The 27,547-nt window shown below is 40.6% G+C and overlaps 1 protein-coding gene across 2 annotated transcripts in view; it reads right to left on the bottom strand.

The window, feature by feature from the left end:
• Positions 1-1,603: 1,603 nt before the first annotated feature.
• BTC (betacellulin) overlaps positions 1,604-27,547 on the bottom strand; it is a 47,488-nt gene continuing 21,544 nt past the window's right edge. Inside the window, exons 2-6 of one of the 2 annotated variants that reach the window (XM_006059647.4) lie at positions 25,473-25,571; positions 15,413-15,530; positions 5,904-6,050; positions 3,749-3,859; positions 1,604-1,948 (exon numbers count right to left, since the gene is read on the bottom strand). In XM_006059647.4, the coding sequence (XP_006059709.3) occupies positions 3,751-3,859; positions 5,904-6,050; positions 15,413-15,530; positions 25,473-25,571 (473 nt within the window). In that variant the 3' untranslated portion in view covers positions 1,604-1,948; positions 3,749-3,750. Of the gene's footprint in view, positions 1,949-3,584; positions 3,860-5,903; positions 6,051-15,412; positions 15,531-25,472; positions 25,572-27,547 lie in introns of those variants that run through there. The other variant, XM_044945783.2, reaches the window with a different exon arrangement.

Genomic DNA, 27,547 nt, shown 5'->3' with positions numbered 1-27,547 from the left:
ACCCCATGGACTGCAGCCTACCAGGCTCCTCCGTCCATGGGATTTTCCAGGCAAGAGTACTGGAGTGGGGTGCCATCGCTTTCTCCATTGTTTGACTTAGTTCTTACTAATATTTGAGCTATTTCTGTGTTATACTTAAGCACAGCCTCATTCTCACTTGAAATACGGTGTGTAATAAAAAGTAATACACAGCTTCACCTTTTCTCTGAATTCTCTGCTTCATTTCAGGCATGGAGTCTACACTGCAACTTAGAATTTACAAAGATTCTGGAAAAGCTGCTTTGCTGATAGGCACAACAGCAAAATTGTAGTAATTTGAGGACATCTGCCATCAGTTTTTATAAATGATCCACCCTGCCAATGTAGGAAATTCCATATTCTATGGAATTTTGGCTAAATGTGCATTCTGCTTTTTCAGATTTAAAAAGAATCTTCATTAAATGTAATATGGAGTTGAAGGAGCATTGGCAAGATGGGTGGTGACTATGGTCATAATTTGATTGCACTAAAATTCATCTGAGATCAATCACAGGTACTGTTTTCTTGTGTGCTAAGTCACGTCAGTTGTGTCCGACTCCTTGTGACCCTATGGACCATAGCCCACAAGGCTCCTCTGTCCATGGGACTCTCTAGGCAAGAGTGCTAGAACAGGTTGCCATGCCCTCCTCCAGGGCATCTTCCCAACCCAGGGATTGAACTTGTGTCTCTTAAGTATCCTGCATTAGCAGGTGGGTTCTTTACCACTAGTGTCGCCTGGGAAGCACCAGAAGAACAAAAATCAGGATATGCCTTATACATCCTGCCTGGGCTCTGTTGTGATGTCCCTGACCATTTACCCCAGGATAAACAGCCTCTTCCAGTGCTTTATCTATCCTTTAGCAAGCATAAACATTTACCTGGAGCTTAAAGATGGTCATGCAATTACTTTTCATCTCTGTCATTTTCCTAACTGTGGGACAAATCTGTTTGCTTTAGAAATGTAAAAATGTATGTATATCACCGAGAATTTACAAAGGAGCAAAGAAACATAATGAAAGTCAAGCCTATAGAAAGCATAATGGTAACAGTTAACATGTATCCAGGACTCTGCAATCTGAGTTTCTGCAGGAAAATGTACCAGTGCCTCAGTCATTGCAAACACAGTTTAGTGTGAAGTTTTGGGTTATAGTGTGCATTAGGTTGCAACAACTCCAGTGAACAAAAATGATGGTTAACAGCAAACCTTGAACTTGGCTAAATATTGGTTCCAATTTCAGCTCCACCAATTCCTAACTCTATAAATCTGGGTTAGATTAGTTAACTTCTTGTGTTGTATCTGCCTCTTTGCAATCCCATGGACTGTAGCCTGCTAGGCTTTTCTGTCCATGGGATTCTCCAAGTAAGAATACTGGAGTGGGTTGCCATTCCCTTCTCCAGGATATCTGCAAGACCCAGGGATCAAATCCAGGTCTCCTGCATTGCAGGCAGATTCTTAACCATCTGAGCCACCAGGGAATGTCCTTTAGCTTCTTAGGACCTGTTTCTATACATAAGAAATGAGAATCATAGGTTTTTGAAGGAATTAAAGGAAATAATGTATTTCAAACTCTTAGCACATAGTAAGTGTTGGATAAATGGTAGTTTTATTATTAATGCAATTCCTAAGATCTAAACTCCTTCCTACTCTTCTTTTTTGTTTGACTAGTAATTTTGGTGACAAAACTGAACTGGAAGTTTATTAAAATGTCCCTGCTTAACTGGGTGCTTTTCCCAAATACTATATAATAATAAAATTACTTATTACTACAAAAACAATAGTAAACAACACAAATTAACATTACGGACAAAAAGTAAATACATTATTTAAAATTCATTTTGCTAGCTGTTTCCTGAGACACATTCTGTCCATTTTCAAATGAGTAAGAAGATACTTTGTAACTTGCCATCAACCTGGAGTAATCTTCATAGACTATAGGAAAAAGGAAAGAAAAAAAAGAAATGGGCAAGCCATTAAAAAGAAACTTTTTATGTAATTACAAAAAAAAAACCAAAACACAAATCCCAAGCAGGAAACTGTGGGTACTCTGTGGGTAACTCTGTCAAGTTTATCAATTAACCTCTCTATCTGAACCTTTATTCCTTTTCTTCTTCAAAATTCATTCTCCTCAAGATTGAGGAATATATAAGAAAAGGGGGGAATTGTAACCGAGCCAGACCCTATAGGGACTTCCTGAGACCTGCCTTCACCTGTATCCTCTGCTTTCTGTACTCTCTCAAGTACCTAATTAATAGTATTTGATGCAAATTTCCTGATTTATTTTGCCAATGGGAAAACCTCCCACCAAATAGAAGAAGTTACCTACCTGATGACCCTGAACACATAGCCCCAAGTTTCTACTGGAGCCTAAAAACTGATAATGTTAATCCCTATGACACCACCATGCTGCCTCATCATCAGCCAGAGAACTGTGCACAAGCTGATCATGTACCCAGCCATCCCACCTCCCACCTGCTTTGCCAAAACCCTTGGGGAGCTCCAAGTTTTTCAGGACATGAGCCACCTATTCTTCTTGCAATCTCATAAAACACACACACACACACACACACGAGTCAACATTTTTGTTTTCAATTCATTCATATCATTCTGATAATCAGCTAGAAGAACATTATAATTTCTTGATAATCATTTACTGTATTCTAGTGTTCAGTTGAGCATTTCTGGAAGAGGAGATTTTGCTGGGTAAGCTATGGAAAGCCACCACTTTCTCCTGCTGGATGAACAAGGCAGTGTGTGGCCATGGTTGCTGCTAGCTTCTTCTATGACCTAAGAGGACTTAGCCAAGGATAAAGCCAACTCTGGGAATGGTAAGCAGAAAGGCAGAAATAATAGTTCTCTGCATAAGAACTCTGGTACAAGCAAATGTGAATGCTCTCTTTCCTCTGGGTTTGGCTAGTGAAAGGTACCTGCTGAAGATCTGAAGGCAAGAGGACAGAGGTTTGGGATATTCTTCTCCCGCTCCTGCCTCCTTCCTTGTTCAGGTGCTGACCATGGCTACTCCCATCCATAGCTACAGCTTCTGCCTGGTGGGCCCTAGAGCACAGCCAGCTTCTCAATGGCAAGGTAAGTGTTTTTCTGCCCTTTCAGGCACAGGTGGGGGGCAGCCTCCAGCAGTTGCTAGACTCTGGGAGCCTCAATATTCCTATAGGTTCCCTCAACCCTGCCCTCCCAGCCCCTTCATCAAAATGTCTTTGTTGGATCATCTGAGAGAATTTGTGATTCGTGCTGGGATCTCAAATGATGGAAGATTTAAAAGAGCCTAGAACAGTGCTTGGAATGTGGTAAATGCTCCATAAACATGGTTATTATCAAAACACCGCTTTTGCTATTTCCTTTCAATGTGAGATGTCTAAACTAAAATCTTTCTTATTTGTGTCCCCAAGTGAAAAATATATCAAATATCTTATAATATTTTATAAGAATATAAAATAACCACCACAACCACACAGAACAAGAAACCAGACTGATCTAAGTGCATCAGAAAAACTGTGTAAAAGTCTATATTCTATCTCTGTGGTACTATGCAAAAGAAAGATATGATAAAGTCTTTTATCTGGCTTCAGATTCAATGAAAAAATTGTCAGTTTATTTTTAGATGTTTTTAAACACAATCAAATTCCAATCAATGATTTACTGAATGCAATTAAACCCCACTTCACCAGGCAAATGTCACCTGAAGAGCTCCCCATCTACTAAGTTTATCACACTTACCATTAAGCAATACTAGTCTCTTGAATATCATCATTTATAGGAGTTATATCTTTACCCAGAGTTTCCATTTCTTCTTCCTTCTTTCTTCTTTTCCGACGTTTCCGAAGAGGACTTGGAAAACAAAGTGTTAGAAATTAGAGTGGTCCTTTTAGTTAATGCAGTCACAAAATTAAACATCAAGAAAGCCTAAGATCTTATTTCCAGACTGGTAAAAATGTACAGGTTCATTAAAAAAATTCTTTTTTAGGTTCTCTCTTAACCATCCCTTTCTCTGGGCTCAAATAGCTACAATAGCAAAAGTACAGAGAGAATGTAGTTATAGCTACATAGAAGGAATATAGTACTTGATTGTGGATAGAGCTTGCTGAGCACAAGAAAACTTTTCAAGCCAAGTCATTTTACAAAATAGACTGATAAGCATTATTTAGTATGTAAATAAAAGATAGTACAAAATGGAAACCAACATAAGACTAAGAGAATGAGGGTAATCTCTGAATGTTAATTAAGTTTCTAGATAAATTAATTAAGAAGTGTATTAGATATTCTGTAGTGCAGTCCAGTTTTCTTAAAATATGATACAAAATGAATGTAATAAAATAGAGCATTTCCCAGCTCTGCCCCAAACTTGGCATTCTAAAATTCCTTTTGCCATAAAGGAAGTAAAATGTTACAAATATCTATCAATTTTATAGCTAGAAGGAATCCTACAGATTATCTGTAAATGAGAGTTTAATCCTCTCATTTTACAGAAAATAAAATTAAAGTTTAAAGAGATTAAGAAGTTTGTCCAAGTTCTCAAAAGTGTTTGATGGCACAGCTGTGACAAAAATCTCTCTAGACAGCTGGTAGCTGTGTTAACGCTTTTCTACCAAGAATGCTATAAAGAAAGGAATCATGTAACACCTTCCTGTAATGAGAACCACAGTCCAAAGTACAGTTCAGGAGGCTTCTCAAGACATGAAGGTAGCATTTTAAGAAAATGCTTTTTTAGCATGCCGTGTGGGAGTTCTGGCCTGATAAAAAATTTGATGAAGTTTCCAAAACTAAAGCATTGTACTAAGCCATTCTATCTCAGAGAAAAAACAAGGATTTTTCTTGATTAACAAAGTTGAGGTATACAATAAATAAAGACAGGAGAAACAGTGCGGGCATCTTTTGTAAATAAAATTCATTATTTTAATGTGACTAATAAAAAATACTTTTGTTTCTATCTTTCAAAGTTTTTGTGTCACGGTATAGTTTAAGAAAAGTATTGCTTAAACTATTAACAAACTTACATAAAACATGATGGACTCTAGGGCTAAATAATTGACTTTTTTTTATTTCCTTGGACTACAAGGAGATTAAACCTGTCAATCCCAAAGGAAATCAATCCTGAATATTCATTGGAAGGACTGATGCTGAAGCTGAAGCACCAGTCCTTTGGCCACCTGATGTGAAGAGCTCATTCACTGGAAAAGACCCTGATGCTGGAAAAGATTGGAGGTGGGAGGAGAAGGGGACGACAGCTCAAACTCAAGGAGGCAGTGAAGGACCAGGAGGCCTGGTGTGCTGCAGTTCATGGGGTTGCAGAGAGTTGGACACGACTTAGCAACTGAACAACAAAACTGACTTTTAAATTGATATATAATTGATGTGTAACATTTTATCCATTTCAGGTATGATGTGATATATGTTTATATTGAAAATGATCACCACAATAAGTTTAGTGTTTAATATCCATCTCCACATTTACAAAATTTTTCATTCTTATGATGAGAACTTTCCAGATCTCCTAAGAAACTTTCAAATATTCAAGACTGTATTATTAACTATAATCACTATGTGTACATTACATCCCATGACCTGTTTATCTTATAACTAGAAGTTTATACATTTGGGTCGCCTTCATCCATTTTGCCCACTTCCTCTTTCTCAGAGGATTTATATAAATTTTATTTGAATTATAATAATTATGCTTAGAAAAATGACAAAAATCATGTCATGTGTTTATTATAAATGCTTCAGAATAAATGATGGTGAACTGTAAAAAGTAATTTAAATTAAAAAAAGGGGGGAAGAGAAAAGGCAGGAAGGAGGGAAGGAAGGAAAGAAGATAGGAAAGGAAAGATAAAAGGTTTTAGACTTCCTTAAAATTCAATTTAAAAATACTTACTGACAGCATGTGCAGATACTGACCACCAAAATGATAAAAATTACCATAACTGCTATCAAACAAATCACCAAAATCTGCCCTCTGTCTCCTCTTAGGTAAAACAAGTCAACTCTCTCACATCTGGCCCCAGCATAGCCTTCATCACAGCTATAAAAATAGAACAAAAACAGGGCAACAAGGTCAAAAAGTAAAAGACTCTTAAGAATCTCTACTATTTCTTTGTTGAAGAAATTAACACTTTTTTCATTACTTGGAATTAACAAAGGGTACAATTCCTTTAAACAAAATGTGTTTAAGCTGTACAATCACTGTGTTCATGAGAAATTTCATTCTTTGCTAAAAACCTGTCATCCTTTGAACATCATTAACAATATGTCTGGAGAAGGCAATGACACCCCACTCCAGTACTCTTGCCTGGAAAATCCCATGGACGGAGGAGCCTTGAAGGCCGCAATCCATGGGATCGCTGAGGGCCGGGCATGACTGAACGACTTCACTTTCACTTTTCACTTTCATGCACTGGAGAAGGAAATGGCAACCCACTCCAGTGTTCTTGCCTGGAGAATCCCAGGGACGGGGAAGCCTGGTGGGCTGCCGTCTATTGGGTCGCACAGAGTTGGACACGACTGAAGTGACTTAGCAGCAACAATATGTCTAAGATAAATAAACGGGGAGGGTAACACTAAAATCTACCTTGAAATTTTAGATTCTGAGTTTGAAAGGGAGGGGGTGATAAAATCCCCTATACAGCACTCTCAAGTGCTTAAATATCCCTGGACAGGGAATTCAAAAATCCCCAGGATTTCCCATTTCATCAGAGGGCGATACAAAGAGTTTCAGTGTGCCTGAGTTCTCCTATTATAAATTATATTCAAAGTATATGGTTTTATATGATCAAACATGGAACATACACAAAGCTCTGCAAGTGTTATTTTATAGAATTCCTCTCCACACACCTTCCCCCACCCCCTGGGCTCTCTTTTCATCTTCCACCAATCAGTTCTGGTTCTAATGCTTGCAGGAGTCAGATTAGGTAAGTCTCTTCCATTCACCACCTCTCCAACTGCATCCCCTCAAAACACAATAGATGTCCTCTCCAGTTCCTTTATCTGATCCTCTAAAGCCACAGTTTCAGATCTGTGCACCATTCCCTGTGTGCTTATTAGCTTGGTTGTGTTTAACTCTTTTGGGATGCCATGGACTGTAGCCCACCAGGCTCCTCTGTCCATAGGATTTTTCAGGCAAGAATACTGGTGTGGGTTGCCATTTCCTCCTCCAGGGGATCTTCCCCACCCAAGGATCAAACCTGTGCCTACTGCATTGCAGGGAGATTCTTTACCCTCTGAGTCACTGGGGAGCCCCACCTATCCCTCTGCTCTCTAAAGGCCCCTTTGCTGCATGGTCATGGTAAAGTGAAGTAATCAGAAATCAGCAAGCTCTCCAAATGCCCCAATTCCCCTCTCATTCTCTCATCAACTTCATCAATACAGTCCTGAGTTGACCTCAACTTAGCAGATGCCCCCTGTCTGAAGTTACAGTTACAGAGCCATTTGACCAAGCCGCAGTCAACCACCTAAAATTCAGTAATCTGAGGACTGTCCATTGCAGTCCCTGACTTGTGTCAGATGCCTAAAGGATGCATAAAAATTTGTCTGAAGATATTTGAAAACCAAAATGATATGTTGTAACGTCACTACTTTTGGCTAACAAATATCTTCTCTTTTTTTCTCCTCAGACTCATGCCAAACACAAAGAGATACTGGCCGTATACATAATTATTTAAATTTCAGAAAGATGAAGCTCTGCTTCTTAGAAAGATGACTGTGTAATTTCATTTTTTGTTGTTATTGTTTGTTTAAGAAGATATCTATTGCCAGGCCACTCTAGAGTCTATGTCTGATAAAAAGCCAAGGCAGTTAGTTCCCACAAAGCCTTATTTCTCAAGTAAGGAGGTCCCTGACTGATGATATTGTAGCTGCTACAATGATTAAAAAAAAAGAAAAACTAGCTTGGTCACAGCCATCAGTTGAAAGATGAGGCTCTATGCAAGCAAAGGAGAAAAAACCACCTAAGGCCATCTATTGCAAAATGACCCCAGGATGTATGAGGGAAAATTGCTTCCTGCAAGATAGCTAGACTCTTCATCGCAAGGTCAAAATAACAGGAAGAGAGCTTAGAAATATCTGAAATATCAAAAAATCTCTTTCACATAGAACTGGAAATGGGGGGCAAATCACTTTTAATTGCAAGTGTGGGAGGGAGGCTTTAATGGTATTTTTTTTAAGGTTATAATTAAAATCTACAAATATAGTCTCTTCTAATTAGCTGGAATGTTTCTTTAACAAATTTACTAAATACGGCATTTTTAAACAATAACTTTGCCCATAAAGTACATGGCAATTACTTGCTACTCTTTTAGAATGTTTTCCTAATTATAAGCTCTGGGTTCAGTTACTCACCCATGCTTTAAATGAATTTCTCAGTAAGCAGTCCTTCCTATTAGCTATAACCCAGTGAAGCTATGTAGAAGGTCAAACCCTTACACAGCTAGTTACAATGACTCATGTTATTTCACTGCTCATCTAATTAATAAAGTATCAGCTAACAGTCATTTCAGAAGAGAAAGGAAGAGGAAAGGGTAAAAGATGCTAGCAAATGTCTAATAAATGCTGAGCAAATGAATGAGTTTTTATTTAATAAACATCTCATAAATTAAAAATAACATTTAAAGATGCTATGACCCTTGAATGTGGTCCACTGGAGAAGGGAATGGCAAACCACTTCAGTATTCTTGCCTTGATAACCCCATGAACAGTATAAAAAGTCAAAATAATAGGATACTGAAAGAGGAACTCCCCAGGTCAGTAGGTGCCCAATATGCTACTGGAGATCAGTGGGGAAATAACTCCAGAAAGAATGAAGGGATGGAGCCAAAGCAAAATCAATACCCAGCTGTGGACGTGACTGGTGATAGAAGCAAGGTCCGATGCTATAAAGAGCAATATTGCATAGGAACCTGGAATGTCAGGTCCATGAATCAAGGCAATTTGGAAGTGGTCAAACAAGAGATGGCAAGAGTGAACGTCTACATTCTAGGAATCAGTGAACTGAAATGGACTGGAATGGGTGAATTTAACTCAGATAACCATTATATCTACTACTGCGGGTAGGAATCCCTCAGAAGAAATGGAGTAGCCATCATGGTCAACAAAAGAGTCCAAAATGCAGTACTTGGATGCAATCTCAAAAACGAAAGAATGACCTCTCTTCGTTTCCAAGGCAAACCGTTCAATATCATAGTAATCCAAGTCTATGCCCCAACCAGTAACGCTGAAGAAGCTGAAGTTGAACAGTTCTATGAAGACCTACAAGACCTTTTAGAACTAACACGCAAAAAAGATGTCCTTTTCATTATAGGGGACTGGAATGCCAAAGTAGGAAGTCAAGAAACACCTGGAGTAACAGGCAAATTTGGCCTTGGAATACGGAATGAAGCAGGGCAAAGAGAGTTTTGCCAAGAAAATGCACTGGTCATAGCAAACACCCTCTTCCAACAACACAAGAGAAGACTCTACACATGGACATCACCAGATGGTCAACACCAAAATCAGATTGATTATATTCTTTGCAGCCAAAGATGGAGAAGTTCTATACAGTCAGCAAAAACAAGACCAGGAGCTGACTGTGGCTCAGACCATGAACTCCTTATTGCCAAATTCAGACTGAAATTGAAGAAAGTAGGGAAAACCACTAGACCATTCAGGTATGACCTAAATCAAATCCCTTATGATTATACAGTGGAAGTGAGAAATAGCTTTAAGGGCCTAGATCTGATAGAGTGCCTGATGAACTATGGAATGAGGTTCGAGACATTGTACAGGAGACAGGGATCAAGACCATCCCCATGGAAAAGAAATGCAAAAAAGCAAAATGGCTGTCTGGGGAGGCCTTACAAATAGCTGTGAAAAGAAGAGAAGCAAAAAGCAAAGGAGAAAAGGAAAGATATAAACATCTGAATGCAGATTTCCAAAGAATAGCAAGAAGAGATAAGAAAGTCTTCTTTAGCAATCAATGCAAAGAAATAGAGGAAAACAACAGAATGGGAAAGACTAGAGATCTCTTCAAGAAAATCAGAGATACCAAAGGAATATTTCATGCAAAGATGGGCTCGATAAAGGACAGAAATGGTATGGACCTAACAGAAGCAGAAGATATTAAGAAGAGGTGGCAAGAATACACAGAAGAACTGTACAAAAAAGATCTTCACGACCCAGATAATCACGATGGTGTGATCACTCACCTAGAGCCAGACATCCTGGAATGTGAAGTCAAGTGGGCCTTAGAAAGCATCACTACGAACAAAGCTAGTGGAGGTGATAGAATTCCAGTTGAGCTATTTCAAATCCTGAAAGATGATGCTGTTAAAGTGCTGCACTCAATATGCCAGCAAATTTGGAAAATGCAGTAGTGGACACAGGACTGGAAAAGGTCAGTTTTCATTCCAATCCCAAAGAAAGGCAATGCCAAAGAATGCTCAAACTACCACACAATTGCACTCATGTCACACACTGGTAAAGTAATGCTCAAAATTCTCCAAGCCAGGTTTTAGCAATATGTGAACTGTGAACTTCCTGATGTTCAAGCTGGTTTTAGAAAAGGCAGAGGAACCAGAGATCAAATTGCCAGAATCTGCTGGATCCTGGAAAAAGCAAGAGAGTTCCAGAAAAACATCTATTTCTGCTTTATTGACTATGCCAAAGCCTTTGACTGTGTGGATCACAATAAACTGTGGACAATTCTGAAAGAGATGAGAATACCAGACCACCTGATCTGCCTCTTGAGAAATTTGTATGCAGGTCAGGAAGCAACAGTTAGAACTAGACATGGAACAACAGACTGGTTCCAAATAGGAAAAGGACTACATCAAGGCTGTATATCTTCACCCTGTTTATTTAACTTATATGCAGAGTACATCATGAGAAACGCTGGACTGGAAGAAACACAAGCTGGAATCAAGATTGCCGGAAGAAATATCAATAACCTCAGATATGCAGATTACACCACCCTTATGGCAGAAAGTGAAGAAGAACTAAAAAGCCTCTTGATGAAAGTGAAAGTGGAGAGTGAAAAAGTTGGCTTAAAGCTCAACATTCAGAAAACGAAGATCATGGCATCCGGTCCCATCACTTCATGGGAAATAGATGAGGAAACAGAGGAAACAGTGTCAGACTTTACTTTTCTGGGCTCCAAAATCACAGCAGATGGTGACTGCAGCCATGAAATTAAAAGACGCTTACTCCTTGGAAGAAAAGTTATGACCAACCTAGATGGCATATTGAAAAGCAGAGACATTACTTTGCCAACAAAGGTCCGTCTAGTCAAGGCTATGGTTTTTCCTGTGGTCATGTATGGATGTGAGAGTTGGACTGTGAAGAAGGCTGAGTACCAAAGTATTGATGCTTTTGAACTGTGGTGTTGGAGAAGACTCTTGAGAGTCCCTTGGACTGCAAGGAGATCCAACCAGTCCATTCTGAAGGAGATCAGCCCTGGGATTTCTTTGGAAGGAATGACGCTAAAGCTGAAACTCCAGTACTTTGGCCACCTCATGGGAAGAGTTGACTCATTGGAAAAGACTCTGATGCTGGGAGGGATTGGGGGCAGGAGGAGAAGGGGACAACAGAGGATGAGATGGCTGGATAGCATCACTGATTCGATGGACATGAGTCTCAGTGAACTCCAGGAGTTGGTGATGGACAGGGAGGCCTGGCATGCTGCGATTCATGGGATCACAAAGAGTCGGACACGACTGAGCGACTGATCTGATCTGATCTGATCTGATGACCTTTGAGGACTCTGGGATCTCTGTTCTGAAATAATCACTAGGCACTATTGTAAGAACTTTGTATGTATTAACTAATTGATCCTTATAACAACCTTTAAAGTAGTATTATTGACCCCTTTTGGAAGATGGAGAAACTGAGATATAGAGAAAGTAGGTGAGTGGGGGCTAGGATTCAAATGCAGGAAGTCTGGCTCCCAAGTTGTCCAACCACATGTTACACTGCCCAGGGATCAAACCCTCATCTCCTGAGGCTCCTTCCTGGTGGGCAGATTCTTTACCAGATGGGCCACTGGGCTTCCAAGATGGCTCAGGGATACAGAATTCGCCTGTCTCCTGCAAGAGACTTGGATTCAAGGGTTCAGTCCCAAGGTTGGGAAGATCCCCTGGAGAAGGAAATGGCAATCCACTCCAGTATTCTTATCTAGGAAATCCCATGGACAGAGGAGCATGGCTGGCTACAGTCCATGGGGTGGCAAAGAATCGGACATGACTTAATGACTAAACAATAACAGGTGAGCTGGGCCATCTAAAATAAAAGTTATGTATCTGGAAACAAATCATCCCCGTTCCCCACCCCCCACCCCCCCCAAAAAAATACTGAGAAGATTAAGAAGGGATTGAGTTATTTGAAACACACACTTTGGTTTTTTATATAAAGACTGCTGCTGCTGCTACTGCTAAGTCGCTTCAGTCGTGTCTGACTCTGTGCGACCCCATAGACGGCAGCCCACCAGGCTCCTCCATCCCTGGGATTCTCCAGGCAAGAACACTGGAGTGGGTTGCCATAAAGACAGGAGTCCACAAACTCCTATGATCCCAAGCAAAAGGAGAAATTTCTGGTTTCCCAAGATGGCATAATCACCCATAGCAAGACAGTTTTGCCTGAATCTGTGCTACACAAAATCACCTAAAAGGTGAAGCCTAGTTGAATAGCTCCCATTCAATTCAATAGTACATTTATGGAACATTTACTCTGTGCTGGGTACCACAATAAATATTTTTGCTTGATGTATTATTTTGCTTAACTTTCAACACATGAAAGAAGGATATTATTATCTTCTTTTAGAGATAATTAAACACCCAGGAAAGGTAACCAACTCATTGTTAACACTACTCATAGTTGGTTGAAACAAAATCTTAGGTGTATTTTACTCCAAAGACTCCAATGTTCTTCCTCCCTATCACCCCACTGCCCTCCTTGGTCTTATACCGGATCACCACTAAGGTGTTCCTGGTTCAGATTAAAGCCTTGGATTTGACATTCAGCACAGCACTAGATCAAACCCGGATCTCTTGCTTTGCAGGCAAATTCTTTACCTCTTTATTGTCTGAGCCACCAGGGAAGCCCCCAGTGGTAAAGAATCCGTCTGCCAGTGCAGGAGACGTAAGAGACACCATTTCGATCCCTGGGTCTGGAAGATCCCCTGGAAGAGGAAATGGCAACCCAACTCAGTATTCTTGCTGGGAGAATCCCATGGACAGAAGAGCCTGGCAGACTGTAATCTATAGGGTCTCACAGAGTGGGACACAATTGAAGGGACTTAGCATGCACGCAGGCACAGCACTATATGAACTGTGACAGAGGGACTTGTTCATTTATTCATCAGACATTTCTTGAGCACCTAGTAAATTCTAGGCACTGTGCTTGGCGCTGGAATATGAGAACGAATAAGCCAACATCCCTGCCTTCTAGGAGCTCACAGTCACACAAGGGAGGTTCAGAGAAACCAACAGTGATACTCCAGGGGGAAGGAGCTTTTCATTGAAATGTGACTAGATCACTAAGGACAGACATCCAACTCAAGTCAGTGCAGGGATCCAGGACAAGCTGCTGTTTGAGCTGTATCTTAAAGCTTCAATAAGAATAAACTTTCCATACTATGAGAATAGCTTGTCTAATAAACCCTGCAAACGAATCTCAAAACCATGCAAATGATTTCATAAGGACATTTGAGAATGTGGTGAGAGACATGGCTGGAAAGCCAAGCCATTCAACTATACTTATATATATATATATATATATATATACATATATATAACCAAAAAGGTCAGTGAGAGGAGTGACTCAAGATGATATTAGAGAGGAGTCTAGAGAGCAGATCTGCTGAGAAGCTATGATTATTCTGGAAACAAGTAAGAAGAGACATTTATGGTTCAAAGTATGACCATGACTTCCTTTACATATAGAGATGTCAGCTCTCCCTGAATTAGTTTGTAAATTCAACATAATCCTAATAAAAGAAAAACAAAATAAAACAACTGAAAAAGGAAGTTAAGGCAGCATCAGAGGAGCTCTGGAGGAAACGGGTTTTAACCTCTGACTGAAGGAGACAGGCTGGGTAATTTTATTGTTGTTTAGTTGCTAAGCCATGTCCAACTCTTTGTAACCCATAGGCTGCCAGGCTCCTCTGTCCATGGAATTTTCCAGGCAAGAATATTGGAATGGGTTGCCATTTCCTCCTCTAGGGAATCTTCCCAATCCAGGGATTGAACCCTAGTCACCTGCACTGCAGGTAGATTCTATACCACTGAGCCACCTGGGAAGACCAGGCAGGTAGATTACAGCTGTGATTTTCATTATAGAAGGCAGCGATATTAAAGAACAATACATATACAGACATAGGGACCAGTAAGAGAAATGTACTGGGCTAAGAGGCATTAATCTTTTAAAAATTCATTATATTCTCCCAAGCCAGTAAGCAATTAAATGAAATATTAAAAAATCAGCTCTATCTTTCCCAAAAATGTAAGCACATTTTCCTTATTTCCTTACATTAGGCTTTTTTCTTATTCCCCTCTAAGTATTACCTATTTATATTTTTTTAATTAAATTAAATTATAATCTAACTTTGAAGAAGTCCTCAACTCTTCAATTTTCCACAAATCAGGGCTTGGAATCACTGTCCTGAGATACTTGTGGGGGAGGTGGGGGTGGGGAGAAGAATACTGGGGCGACTACACAGAAGAACATAAATATTCTATGAACTTTAGGTTAAAATTATATTTTAAAAAAATCACCTTGTTCCTCTATGAGGTAAGGTCTCAGCACTTTAGCAAGACATCTTTAGCAGAAAATAAATATTTAAGATATGCAAAAAATTTGTTTGTGCCTGAGTAAAATTAAACTTGGACTCAATCTACTAAGAGCTGGAACGAGAACCCTCCTCCCAGTTCCCTGCTGCACTAAACAGGCTTTATGAACCTCTAAAAATAGGACTGATTTCCATGCACTTAATTGACACCTGCAAAAGTAGCTTTGAATTTGGCAGAAATTTCCTTCATATTTACATTCACGATGAACCACCTAACAAATGCCAGAAGAATGTGTTCGAGTTTGAACCACACCAGAGTTTATTTGAGCTGAAAAGCATCCTTAACACTAGACAGAAACAGTTTTGCTTGCTCAAGACAGCAGAGGAACATGGGCCCCCCCCTCCGAAGGCGATCTGGACTCTCGCATGCTCAGATTTCAGCAAGAAAGTGTGCGTCAGTTTCTCCGTAAGTCACTGCCCCTAAACAAGTTGGGGGGTTGGGGTGGGTAGGACCAGGGAAAACTGTAACCCGACAGATGTCTGGGTGAGCTCAGACTTTCCATTCCTGTCACCCCCCCACCCCAAGCCAGCACCAGTCTGCACCCCTTGGCTTGTAGACTCCATGCTCCACTTACACGCAGGAGGGCGTCTGCTCGGCCACCACGAAGCGACATCTCCCTTTAATGCAGTAATGCTTGTACTGCTTGGGGCACCGAGAGAAGTGGCCTCTTCGCTTTGGTTGTGTGGTGGTAGCTGAAGAAGGAGAAATGACTCAGTAAATCAACTCACTTTAAATGTACGTTTGTAAATATAATAGAATTATATTCCTACCAGTGTTGCCAGTGTTTCTGTAGAATATACTCCAATTTCTCATCGCTCCTTCTCTCCACACTGAGATATGTCAGACTTTGGGGACCAGAAACTGGCCCTAGAGACTGGCTATTGGGGAATGTGATGGAAACGTTTCAGATTTTAACCAAGATTCCTGTTTAAACGACCTCTGAGAAAAGTCAGCGCTGTTAAAAGGGTAAACATAATTGTGATAAAAGAGGAAGATTGGGAAGATTGTCAGAGGTGTGGGGCTGATGGCATTGAAAAGAAAGGAGGGTTTTTTGTTTGTTTGTTTGTTTTTGCTTTCTTCTTTTCCTTTTTTTAAACTTAAACACAGCACTTACTAAGTGCCAGATGCTGGTCAATATGCTTTATATAGAGTCATCCCTCGGTATCTGAGGAGACTGATTCCGGGACCCCAGCTGATAGCAAAATCCACAGATGCTGAGGACCCTTATATAATGGTGTTTACAGTCAGCCTTTGGTATTGCCTGGTTGGATCTTTGGTTGCCTGAATCTAAAGATGCTAACTGGAACCCGCAGATTGGGAGGGAGGGCTGTATTAGCTCCTTTAATACTCATAACAGCCTTGTGAGGGAAGCACCATTCTAACTCCTATCTATGGATGAGCACGGCACAACACTGGGAAAGACTGAAGGCAGGAGGAGAAGGGGACAACAGAGGACAAGAGGGTTGGATGGCACCACCGACTCGATGGACATGAGTTTGAGCAAACTCCAGGAGATAGTGAAGGACAGCGAGGCCTGGCGTGCTGCAGTCCACAGGGTCACAGAGTCGGACACGACTGAGTGACCGAACAACAACAAAGCACAACACATCGAGGCTAAGTTACTTTCCCACATCCCGCAGCTTGTATGTGGCAGGGCTGGGACGCAGACCCAGGCAGTCCGTGCGTTTGACTGCTCCACTCTGTTGGGCAGGTAGCAGTCATCTGCTCCCTGCCTGAGGCACCCACAAGTCCTGCTTCTCTGAATCGAGATTATCCCACTCATTGGACCCCTGGGGGGCTTTTCCTGCTCTGAACAAGGAAGACTGGAAGCTTCATATCCAGGATTTCATTCCCTATACTGACTTTTTTCTTACCTTTTAGAATCTTAAGTGCCTAATTTTTCAATTAGGGGAATGGGGGGATAATATGGAGCAATTTCTCCATCATTTACCTGTAAAAAGTTTCAATAAACTAGGGCTGTCAAGAGAAACAGTAAAAAAAAAAAATGCTAACTAGCTGTTTCATGGGTTGATTCACAATAAATGCCTACCCACACCCAGAGAAAACAGCTAACTAGCCAGCTGACCCAGGGTCGGACTTTCCATTGTCATGGTATGAGCAACAGCTTGCAGGACTCAGACACCTGTGAAATCAGAAAGCCCACGGTGGTCACCACAGAAGGGCATTTCACACTAGGTTTGGCATGGCACCTGGCACCCCAATGACATTAAACAATCCTTTTAGAGATAGCAATGACCACTAAACTTTTAATTAATATTATGAAATGAGTAAATATATAGCTGCCCAGGGTCACCACAAAGGACACTCACAAAGAACTCTGGATGATCGATACAGAAGAAATTCCTGGGATGCCAGGTCACAGAGTTTCAGAGGGTGGGAGAACGTTGCACAGGAACTGGCTGACCTGGTTTTGGTCAGGGACTTGATTACCAGTCCTGCTGACTGCTCGTACGTGCCAGACATTTGCTCCCATGCCTGCCAGTCAATGGGACTCTGGTTGAAATTTCTCCCATAAATAACTGCAAAATGTCTCAAAGGCAAAGATCTGTGTATTTTGGCAAATAAATTGATCGAATGAAAATCAACTTCCATTCATTGAGTATCTCCTCTTTCCAGAGGCCTGTAGTAAGCATTAGAAAACATCAAAGAAATAAGAGATACCTTATCTAACTAGCGACATTGGCATGATAGAACAAATTTAATTCAATAATAAGCAACAAACCAGTAAAAACAACCATAGTAACCACATAAACAGTGTGGTACACTGGAAACAGTGGAAAAAACACCGGCTTAAGAGGAAGGAAATCAGCGTTTCATTTTCAGCTCTGCCTTACATGAGCCATATGGGTCCAGGCAAGCTAATTAAGCTGTCTGAGCCTCAGTTCCATCATCTGGAAATTGAAGATGATAACATCTACTTTAAAGGGCTGTTGAGAGGCTCAAGTGAAAAAATACATGTGGAAATTCTTAACTTCCCAGGTGGCACTATTGGTAAAGAAGCTGCCTGCAATGCAGGAGACCCAGGTTCGATCCCTGGGTCAGGAAGATCCCCTGGAGAAGGAAATGACAACCCACTCCATTTTCGTGCCTGGAGAATTCCATGGACAGAGGAGGCTTGTGGGCTACAGTTCATGGGGTCGCAAAGAGTCAGACATGACTGAGCAACTTCATTTCATATGCAAATTCCTAGCAAAGTGCATGAGACAATAAAGTCCTTAGTAAATGAGTTGATTCTAGAATCTTGAAAATCTTGACAATTCTAAGAGAAGTCTTGCAGCAGTACAAAGAGGGCTTATCTAATTTTTAAAAAAAATTCTGGAAAATGCAGAGTTTTTTTAAGAGATGCAAGCATGAGTGCTCAGTCATGTCAGACTTTTTGTGACCCATGGGCTACAGCCAGGCTCCTCTGCTGATGGGATTCTCCAGGCAAGAATACTGGAGTGGGTTGCCATTTCCTCCTCAAGGGCCTCTTCCTGACCCAGGGATTGAGCCAGAGTCTCCTGCATCTTCTGCATTGGCAGGCAGATTCTTTACCATTGACCCACCTGGGAAACACTTTTAGGAGGTGGTGAGCAAGCAACAGAGTTGTGGAGAATTTCAAGAGAGACAACTCAGTCTTCAGGAATATGCTAGCCTTATGCAGGAGGGGGGAGGCAGATTTAATGGACATGGAAGAGACCTGAAGGAGAGCAGCCAAGGATGGCTGTGAATGGAAGTCAGAGACCTCATATGTCAACAGGCTGAAGTTTTACCCTTGAATGAGGTGGGAGAGAGTTGAAGAAGGTTCTTATGGGTTAAATTAAATGGTATGTGTGAAAACTAAACTGTGAAACATTTTACCAACGTATTAGACAATAAGGCACAGAATGGATTAAAGTAAGAAGATGCCAAGGGGGAAAGGAGGAAACTAAGTCATATCTGAGCCACGCAGACATACATGACACAGACCTGGGGCAGGGGAATGGAGGGCAAGGAGATGAATAAAAGAATAGAGAATCATCAGTACCATTTCCATCATAAAATACAGAGAATTTAAAACATGATTAATACAATAAAATAAAAGAACAGGTAAGAACAGGGACCTACTGTATAGTTCAGGGAACTCTACTCAATACTGCATAATAACCTATATGGGAAATGAATCTGAAAAAGAATATGTATAAATTCATCACTTTGCTGTACAACTAAAACTAATACAGCACTGTAAATCAACTACACTCCAATAAAGAAGCAGTGAGACTTCCTGACAGATCTGCTGGGCTCCAGAAAGGTCTTTTCTACTTTGTAAAGCACACCTGACTTTAAATATAAGCTATATGGCTCTGTATCCTGAACTTCACTAATTCCTCTGGCTACCATGCCCTGCTAAACATAGCCAGCCTTTTTAATAAACACCACACAGAGCAAGATACCAGAGAGCGCCTTAACCAGCAGCTGCTGGATGCAGTGATTTGATCAGCCTCAGTTCATCCAAGCAACACAAATCCATGCCAGGGAAAGGGTTGCCAAGTCCTGTTTTGATTGCTCACAGAGTTCTCTCCTTTGCCAAATAAGCATGCCCTTAAATATTCCCAGCATTATTTGGATTTGAAAACACTTCCATGTCACCAAGCAGAAAATGTCCTGTGATTTCTCTATGGAACTTTAAAACCTGGAAGAAAAATTAATCACACATATTGCCCTTCCCACTCCACACTGCCCCCCAAAAAAAGCTAAATGGGAGCCTCTCCCTCTCTCTCTTGCATGGAAATGAGAAGGCTTATCAGCATTTCCTCCTTTGAAATGCACCTAAAATTCCAGTTGCTTTCATCTAATAGTCATCAAGGTCACATTATCTGAAAATTGAACAGCTGTGAAATCCAACATTTTCTGCCTATCATGAGACCTGATGACATAGGGAAGGGGACGGTAAAGTCTATCCTTCCATTCCAGAGATATTTATCAAGAAAAAGGAAAAGTTAATCTTATGACAAAAGAATGATTAGTCCTACGTATTGTGTTTCTCTGTTGACAAGTGAATGGCATGGTCTTAAGAATGTAACAGCCATGAAGATTCCTCTGATACTGAGGTTTGTTTGCTGTTATTTAGTCACCAAGTTGTGTCTGATTCTTTTTCAACTCCATGGACTGTAGCCTGCCAGGTTCCTCTGTCCATGGGATTTCCCAGGCAAGAATACTGGAGTAGGGTGCCATTTCCTATTCCAAATACTAGGGGTGGTGGAACTTAATTACTCTTTTTCCCTCCTACTTACTCTTTTCCAACTCACACTCCCCAAACCAAATCATTTCTCTGGGAATGAGTTTGTTCCACAAAACTACATGGAAAAATTGCATGTACCAGATCATAGCACAATCTTTTAAGTGGATGGGCACTGCAGGTAACATATCACAAACTCTTCATGAGACACTATATTCCAAAGATTCTACAGCCAATTAAATAAGAAACCACCAGGGCTACTGGAGGTCAATGATGTCAAAATTTGATTCCAAGAGTTAGTAGAAGGGATCAGAAGTAAGAATTTCTTTCTTTGATAGTATGGGCAGGTAGATAAGAAGTGGTCACATTTTGGGGGTCATAAGAATCATTAGATGAGATGTGATGGGTTCTCTTGGGCCAAACTAAAGTGGAGGAATATAGCAGACACCCAGATAACCTAGTTTAAATATAGAATTTTCCTCATTTTGATGGATGCTTTGATCAAACAGTGTGGTTCTTTAGTCTTTCTGTGTGTATGTGCTAAGTTGCTTCAGTCGTGTCTAACTCCTTGTGACGCTATGGACTGTAGCCCCCCAGGATCCTCTGTCCACGGAATTCTTCAGGCAAGAATACCAGAATGGGTTGCCATGCCCTTCCCCAGGGGATCTTCCAAACCCAGGGATCGAACCCATGTCTTTTACGTCTCCTGCATTGGCAAGCAGGTTCTTTTCTACTGGCCCCACCTGGGAAGCCCTAGTCTTTCTGTACTTGATTCTTATTCTCCAGCCAAGCAGGCTTTGCCATGCCTTTGTGATTAAAACTCTTCACAATTAATACATTAGGCTTATTTTCATAAAATCGTCTCTTACCTATTCTGATAATGCTTATGAAAAATCTATTTAATGATTTTGCAAATGGTATCAATATCAGCAACTCTTCTGAAATCAATTACTGGGATAATGTTTTTTTGGTAAATCTCATTACAGTATTTATAACTTCTTGTATCTTTAAACCTTTAGTTAAATACATAGTTAAATCTCTATGTAAGAGATTTAAAAGAGGGGAACTAAATTCAGGCTTCCCTGGTGGCTCAGATGGTAAAGAATCTGCCTGCAATGCAGGGACCCAGATTCGATCACTGTGTCAGGAAGATATCCTGGAGGAGAGAATGGCTACCTACTCCTGTATTCTTGCCTGAAGAATTCCACGGACAGAGAACCCTAGCAAGCCACAGTCCATGGGGTCGCAAGAGTCAAACATGACTGAGCAACTAACACTTTAAACTTCTCAATTTTATAAATTTTGAGATAGAAGTCCCACAAATGTTAACAAAGAGAGAGAGGAAGGGAAAAAAATCCTTATAAATTGACCTTCCCACACAGATATCTGACCTAAAAAGAGGGGAAAACAACCAGTGCACGGAAGAGTTCAAATGGTCACAGCAGAGTCTGGAGAAAATTTCCTCCTAGACTATGAAGTACAACCTGAGACTTTAATATTTTAGACATCTTCCCAGTAGGGACTTCATTTTACAACCTTCTTAAACCAAGAAGGGAGGAAGAAGGTTTTATATTTTTTAAGTTAATTTTTCTTCTTATCTTGCCAACTATCTCCGTGGGACAGGGGAATGTAAATTCAGGATGCTCTTGAAAAAGTGCAACATCAGAAAATTTATTGTAATTGAGGATTCCCAATTGTCTTACATTCAATGCCATTTTTTGTCAAAATGTGAATTGGTCTATTTCTCCAGGAAAAGAAAAATAAATCTCACAGATGTATTTGTTACCCTCCTGAGCTTCTAGGATATGTTTATACAGAGGGCCAATCAGGCCTCATCAGCAAGTCTTTTACCCAGAAGGACTGTGTCAACCATTTGTGAGCTTACAGGAGTGGACACTCACTTATAGCTGCACTTTTCATTCTAGGCCTTTTAAAGGAAGAAGAAAGAATTCAGTGTTGAGATTTGCATGTATTTCATATATTTAAAATTATTCTTGGCTAGGAGATAAATAAGAATGGACAGGAAAAAAATTGCATTTCTTTTTGTTTTTCAAGAGTGCATGTGATGCCTCCTTTGCTCATTATCCCTGGCTGGTTTGACTTCAACTCCCTCAGCTCCTAAATTTTGCAGTGCATTGAGGAGCAACACTTACTCAGCTTTTCTCCTTACTCCTCTTCCTCTCTGGGTGTTTCCTGGCTTCAAACAGCTTAATGATAACAATGCCCAAATTTGTTTCCATCCCAGATCTCTTCCTCCCATGCTAACTGCCTCATTAACAAATATCTAACTGGCATGTCAACGTAACACTTCCAAAATGGAACCTAGGATTTCCACCCCCTCAAATCGTGTTCTTCCTCATCTCAGTAAATGGCATCTACCTCTTTTTTCCTATTACCTTTGTGACCCCATCTTTGACCATTTTGTTCATTGCTGCATCCTTGGCACTTGGAACAGGGCCTCCTGTATAGTAGATAGGTCATAAGTACTGACAAACTGAATAGATGTTTCATTCAAGACAGAAAATGACGGACTAAAAATGGAATGCTTAAAGACTGGGGCTGTTGGCAAGTAAAATCCTGAAATCATTTAGAAACAAAAAGGACTCTTAAAAATCATTTAATTCAGGGGTCCCCAACCTCCAGGGTGTAGACCAGTACTTTCTGTCAGATCAGCAGCATCTGAATAGAAATAAAGCGCACGATGGGCTTCCCTGGTGGCTCAGACAGTAAAGAATCTGCCTACAATGCTGGAGACCTGAGTTCCGTCCCTGGGTTGGGAAGATCCCCTGGAAAAGGGAATGGCAACCCACTCCAGTATTCTTGCCTGGAGAATTTCAAGGACAGAGGACTCTGGCAGGCTACAGTCCATGGGGTCACAAGAGTCAGACAGGACTGACTAACACTTTCACTTTCAAAGTGCACAATACAAGTAATGCAATTGAATCATCCCCAAACACCCCCATCCCCAGTCTGTGGAAAAACTGTCTTCCATGAAATCAATCCCTAGTGCCAAAAAGATTGGGGACCACTTAAAGTCACTTCTTTATTTTACAGTTTCCAAATTAAGTCTTTGAAAGCTTAAGCAATGTGCTCAAGGTCACACAGTTACTCAACAGAGACAATCTGCTCCTGTTTTACATTAATTTCTCTTTCAAGAAACTACTGTCATTTGCACTTTCAAGCAGTTGGTTTTTTTTTTGTTTTTGTTTTTTTTTTCAGAATTTTTCTCATGTATTGAGCATTCTGGTCTTCTAAAGTGATTCTAGAATATTACCATGAGAATTAACAATACACATTCTAGAGCCAGTCTTTCCAAGTTCATGTCAGGCTACTCTGCTTACCTGTGACCTTAAACTAGGAAACAAACAATTTATAGACTGAAAGTGCAATCTACAGCCTCTATAGAAAATAGCAAGGAGTTTATTCAAAAATTTTAAGTGGAACAGCCATATGATCCAACAATACCACTCCTGGATATTTATCCAAAAATCAGGATCTCAAAAAAGAAGATGCATTCCCATGTTAATTGTAGCATTATTCACAATAGCCAAGATGTGGAAACAACCAAAATATTTATCAAGAGATGAATTGATAAAGGAAATACAGTATATACAGACAATGGAATATTAATCAATCCTGAAAAAGAAGAAAATTTTGCAATATGCAGCAACATGGATGAACCTGGAAGGCATTATGCTAAAAGAAATAAACCAGTCACCAAAGGACAAGTAATACATGATTCAACTTATATGAGTATCTAAATAGCCAAATGCACAGAAACAGAGTAGAATGGTGGTTGCCAGGGGTTGCAGGGAGAGGCCTTGTTTGTTGTTCAAGGGCTATAAAGCTTCAGTTCTGTAAGATAAATAATTTCTAGAGATCTGCTATCCAACATCACATGATATAGTTAATAATATATGCTAAGTTACTTCAGTTGTCTTCGACTCTTTACAACGCTATAGACTGTAGCCTTCTAGGTTTCTCTGTCCATAGGATTTCCTAGGCAAGAATACTGGAGTGGGTTCCCATGCCCTCCTCCAGGGATCTCCCCAACTCAGGGATCAAACCGAGGCCTCTTAGTCTCCCGCATTGGCAGGTGGGGTCTGGGAAGCCCCAGTAATATTGTATCGTGCACTTAAAATGTTAAAAGTTCTCATGACAATAACAAAATTTAAAACTACATTTAGGAGAATGATAAGTAATATTTTTTAACCCTGTCAATCATGAGATTACAGAATAATCTCCCAAAGGAAATGTGAAAGTGTCATTTAAGACATTCGAAACCAGACTGAAGGAAAGCACACACATAAAGTAGGCTTTGTCCTTCTCACTACACAGGTGACAAGACTCACACCGTCATGATCTAAGACAGCCATGGACTCCACAGCCCATGGGCACTCTCCAGACCACCCACTAATGGGAGGATAGAAAGAGGAAAGTCGGGCTAGAACTGATGACTCACATCAGGACGACTTGCTCAGAGTGCTCCTGGCTCAGTTACAACATCCCCTGGACACTAGGAAAGGAGCACTTGCACCAGGTCACCATACTGCAGCTCAGAGAAGTTTCCAGAGGTTCTTCTCCACTCTGCCCTACTTTCAGAACTGGCCTATGTTGTGCTGTGTTTTGTTTTGAAATAAGAAACAGCCCCTGTAGAAGATCAGACCATACAGTGTATAAATGACAGACAGGCCTTAGACCAGAAGTCAGTCAGCTGTGACCCAAAAACCAAATCTGGTTCACAGCTTCTTTCTCTAAAAAAAAAAAGTCTTATTGGAAGACATCCAAAGCCATTCATTTGCATACTGTCTATGGCTGCTTTCAATGGCAGAGCAGAGTAGTTCCAAAAAAGACCACAAACCCCACAAAATCTCAGTTTTTACTATCTGACTCTGCTAAAGCTGACCCCTGCCTCAGACTAATAACTTTGAGAATATTAATTCAAGCATCTGTAAGGTAAAATATGTTTTAAAAATTGATGCCTTCTTCCCTTCTTTTAAGTTATAAAATAGAAACTAAAATTTTGAATTTGAATAGAATGTGCCAACTTTCTATGAATCTAGTCTAAGATATCACATGATGCTAGAAGCTGGAAGTCACATCTATGATGGAATGAGAAAGACCTGAGTGTGAATCCCAGATTTGCAGTATACTAGCGGTGTGACCTTTGGCAATTACATATTCTTTCTAGCTTCACCTTGAAATAAAGTAAAAAATGTTACTAGCTCATAGAGTTCTTGCAAGCAGTGAATGCATTACTGTATGTAAAGCCTAGTGCCTGGTACATTAGCAAGTGCTCAAAAAACTATCTGGTTTTATGATTAATGTATTATCAACTTAAAATTTAGGGAAGTCAGCTTTCTGAGATTGAATACAAAGCTGATGAAATACAAAGACATCACTAGTTATACATTACCTGGGCAGTTTTCTGCATGATCTCCACAGAGAAGGCCATCATTTTCAGGACTTCTGGTTGAATTCCCATCTGCCAGAACACAGTGGAGGATCACTAGACCTTCAAGTTCAAAACAGAACCAAAACAAACATGAAACCTTGAAAACGTGCTCAAGACAAAAGATTCTATCAAAGTCTCAACCATTTATGAAAATAACAAGCCTGTGGCTCCCATTTCCAAGTTATTTTCTTGCAGCATGGAAGGGGCACCCAGGCCAGCATGTCTCATTTTTCAAGCTCAAGACTCAAGACAGAATTTTCAAGCAAGTATCACTTTCTGGGCTTCCGTGGTGGCTCAGACATTAAAGAATCTGCCCACAATGTGGGAGACCTGGGTTCAATCCCTGAGTTTGGGAAGATCCTCTGGAGAAAGGAATGGCAACCCACTCCAGTATTCTTGCCTGGGAAATCCCATAGACAGAGGAGCCTGGAGGGCTACAGTCCATGGAGTTGCAAAGAGTCAGACACGACTGAACAAACAACACACACACATCACTTATATCTGATGAGACCTGGCCCTATAAGTGGGAAGACTTAGCCATAGCTGTGATGGAGCCTTATCCTATGAGCAGAAGCACAAAGGGAGTTCTCAGCCACCTGATGGATATATATACACTGGTGAGCTTCAGGGAGGAGGGATAATGAACCTATGTGGCAATGTATTTTCTCCACTGGTCTTCACACGCCCAGTGCTTCTCAAGTTTTAACTACTCAGTGTGCTTCCTTCTGGGGAGATGCAAACTAGATATTCAATTCATAGGAACTATTTTAAAATTTGAAGTTCCTCCAGCTTAGTAACTCTGTCTCTGAGAAGGACAGGCCTCATGGAAAAGCAGGGGGAGGAAAGGAACATGGTGCTGAGGTTAGGAAAGTTTAGAATACAAAGGGTAGTCCTTGCAGGGATTCTGATTCAAACAAACCAACAGTAAAAATCACAGTAAAGATAATCAGGGGAATCTGACAATCTTAAGAAATTGTTCGAGTGTCAAGTGTGATAGGAGAAGGAAATGGCAACCCACTCCGGTATTCTTACCTAGAGAATCCTGTGTACAGAGGAGCCTGGTGGGCTGCTAGTCATACGGTCTCATGGAGTCGGACACGACTGAAGTGACTTAGCATGCATGCATGCATTGGAGTAGGAAATGGCAACCCACTCCAGTATTCTTGCCTGGAGAATCCCAGGGATGGAGGAGCTTTGTGGGCTGCCGTCTATGGGGTCGCACAGAGTCAGACACAACTGAAGCGACTTAGCAGCAGCAGCAAGTGTGATAATGATATTGTGGTTTAGATTTTAAAAACAGAATCTATATCTCTTAGAGATATGTATTTAAATACTTATTAAGGAAATTAATGTATCTCTGATTTGCTTTAAAATAATCCAAAAAGGGAAGACAGGCGTGCAGCAGTGAGGGAAAGGCATAGATGAAACAAGATGGTCCACATATTGATCATTGTTGAAGCTGGGTGGTATGTATGTCAAGGTTCACTCTGCTGTTGTCTCTACGTTTACATATACTTTAAAATATCTATAATAAGAAGCTGGAGAGGAGAGGGCAGAGGAGGAATGATAAAACTGCTTGGGAGCTGGATAATCCTGAGTTCATAATCTGTTTTTGCCACTTTACAGCCATGTACCATGGGCAAATTTCATAACCTCTCGGTTTCCTCATTGGCAAGATGGAGATAATTATTATCCCTTCTTCAGAGTGCTGTCGTGAGGCTCCAACCAGCCAAGTATGCAAGGAACTTAATGCAGTGCTAAGGCTTAATCAGTACTCAGTTAAATTACTCATTATTATGTAACTAGTAGGAACAGAGTAACTTGCAAGAACAGAGGAACTTGCCCACTGGTTGTGCTGACAAGGTTCTAAGCTGTACATGTCCTTCAAGTACAATTAAGCTCAACAAACATCCACAAGCACCCCCAAAACACTCCTGTGGACAGGAAATGCTCTACCCTCAAACTCCTCCAAAGCTGCTAAGGCAGGTAATCAGCCAACCAAGTAATCAAAACACAAAGGGATAGTATTGTACCAG

The sequence above is a fragment of the Bubalus bubalis genome, chromosome 7 (genome assembly GCF_019923935.1).
Source record: "Bubalus bubalis isolate 160015118507 breed Murrah chromosome 7, NDDB_SH_1, whole genome shotgun sequence".
NCBI lineage: Eukaryota > Metazoa > Chordata > Mammalia > Artiodactyla > Bovidae > Bubalus > Bubalus bubalis.
This window is presented reverse-complemented; position numbering and strand designations above follow the sequence as displayed.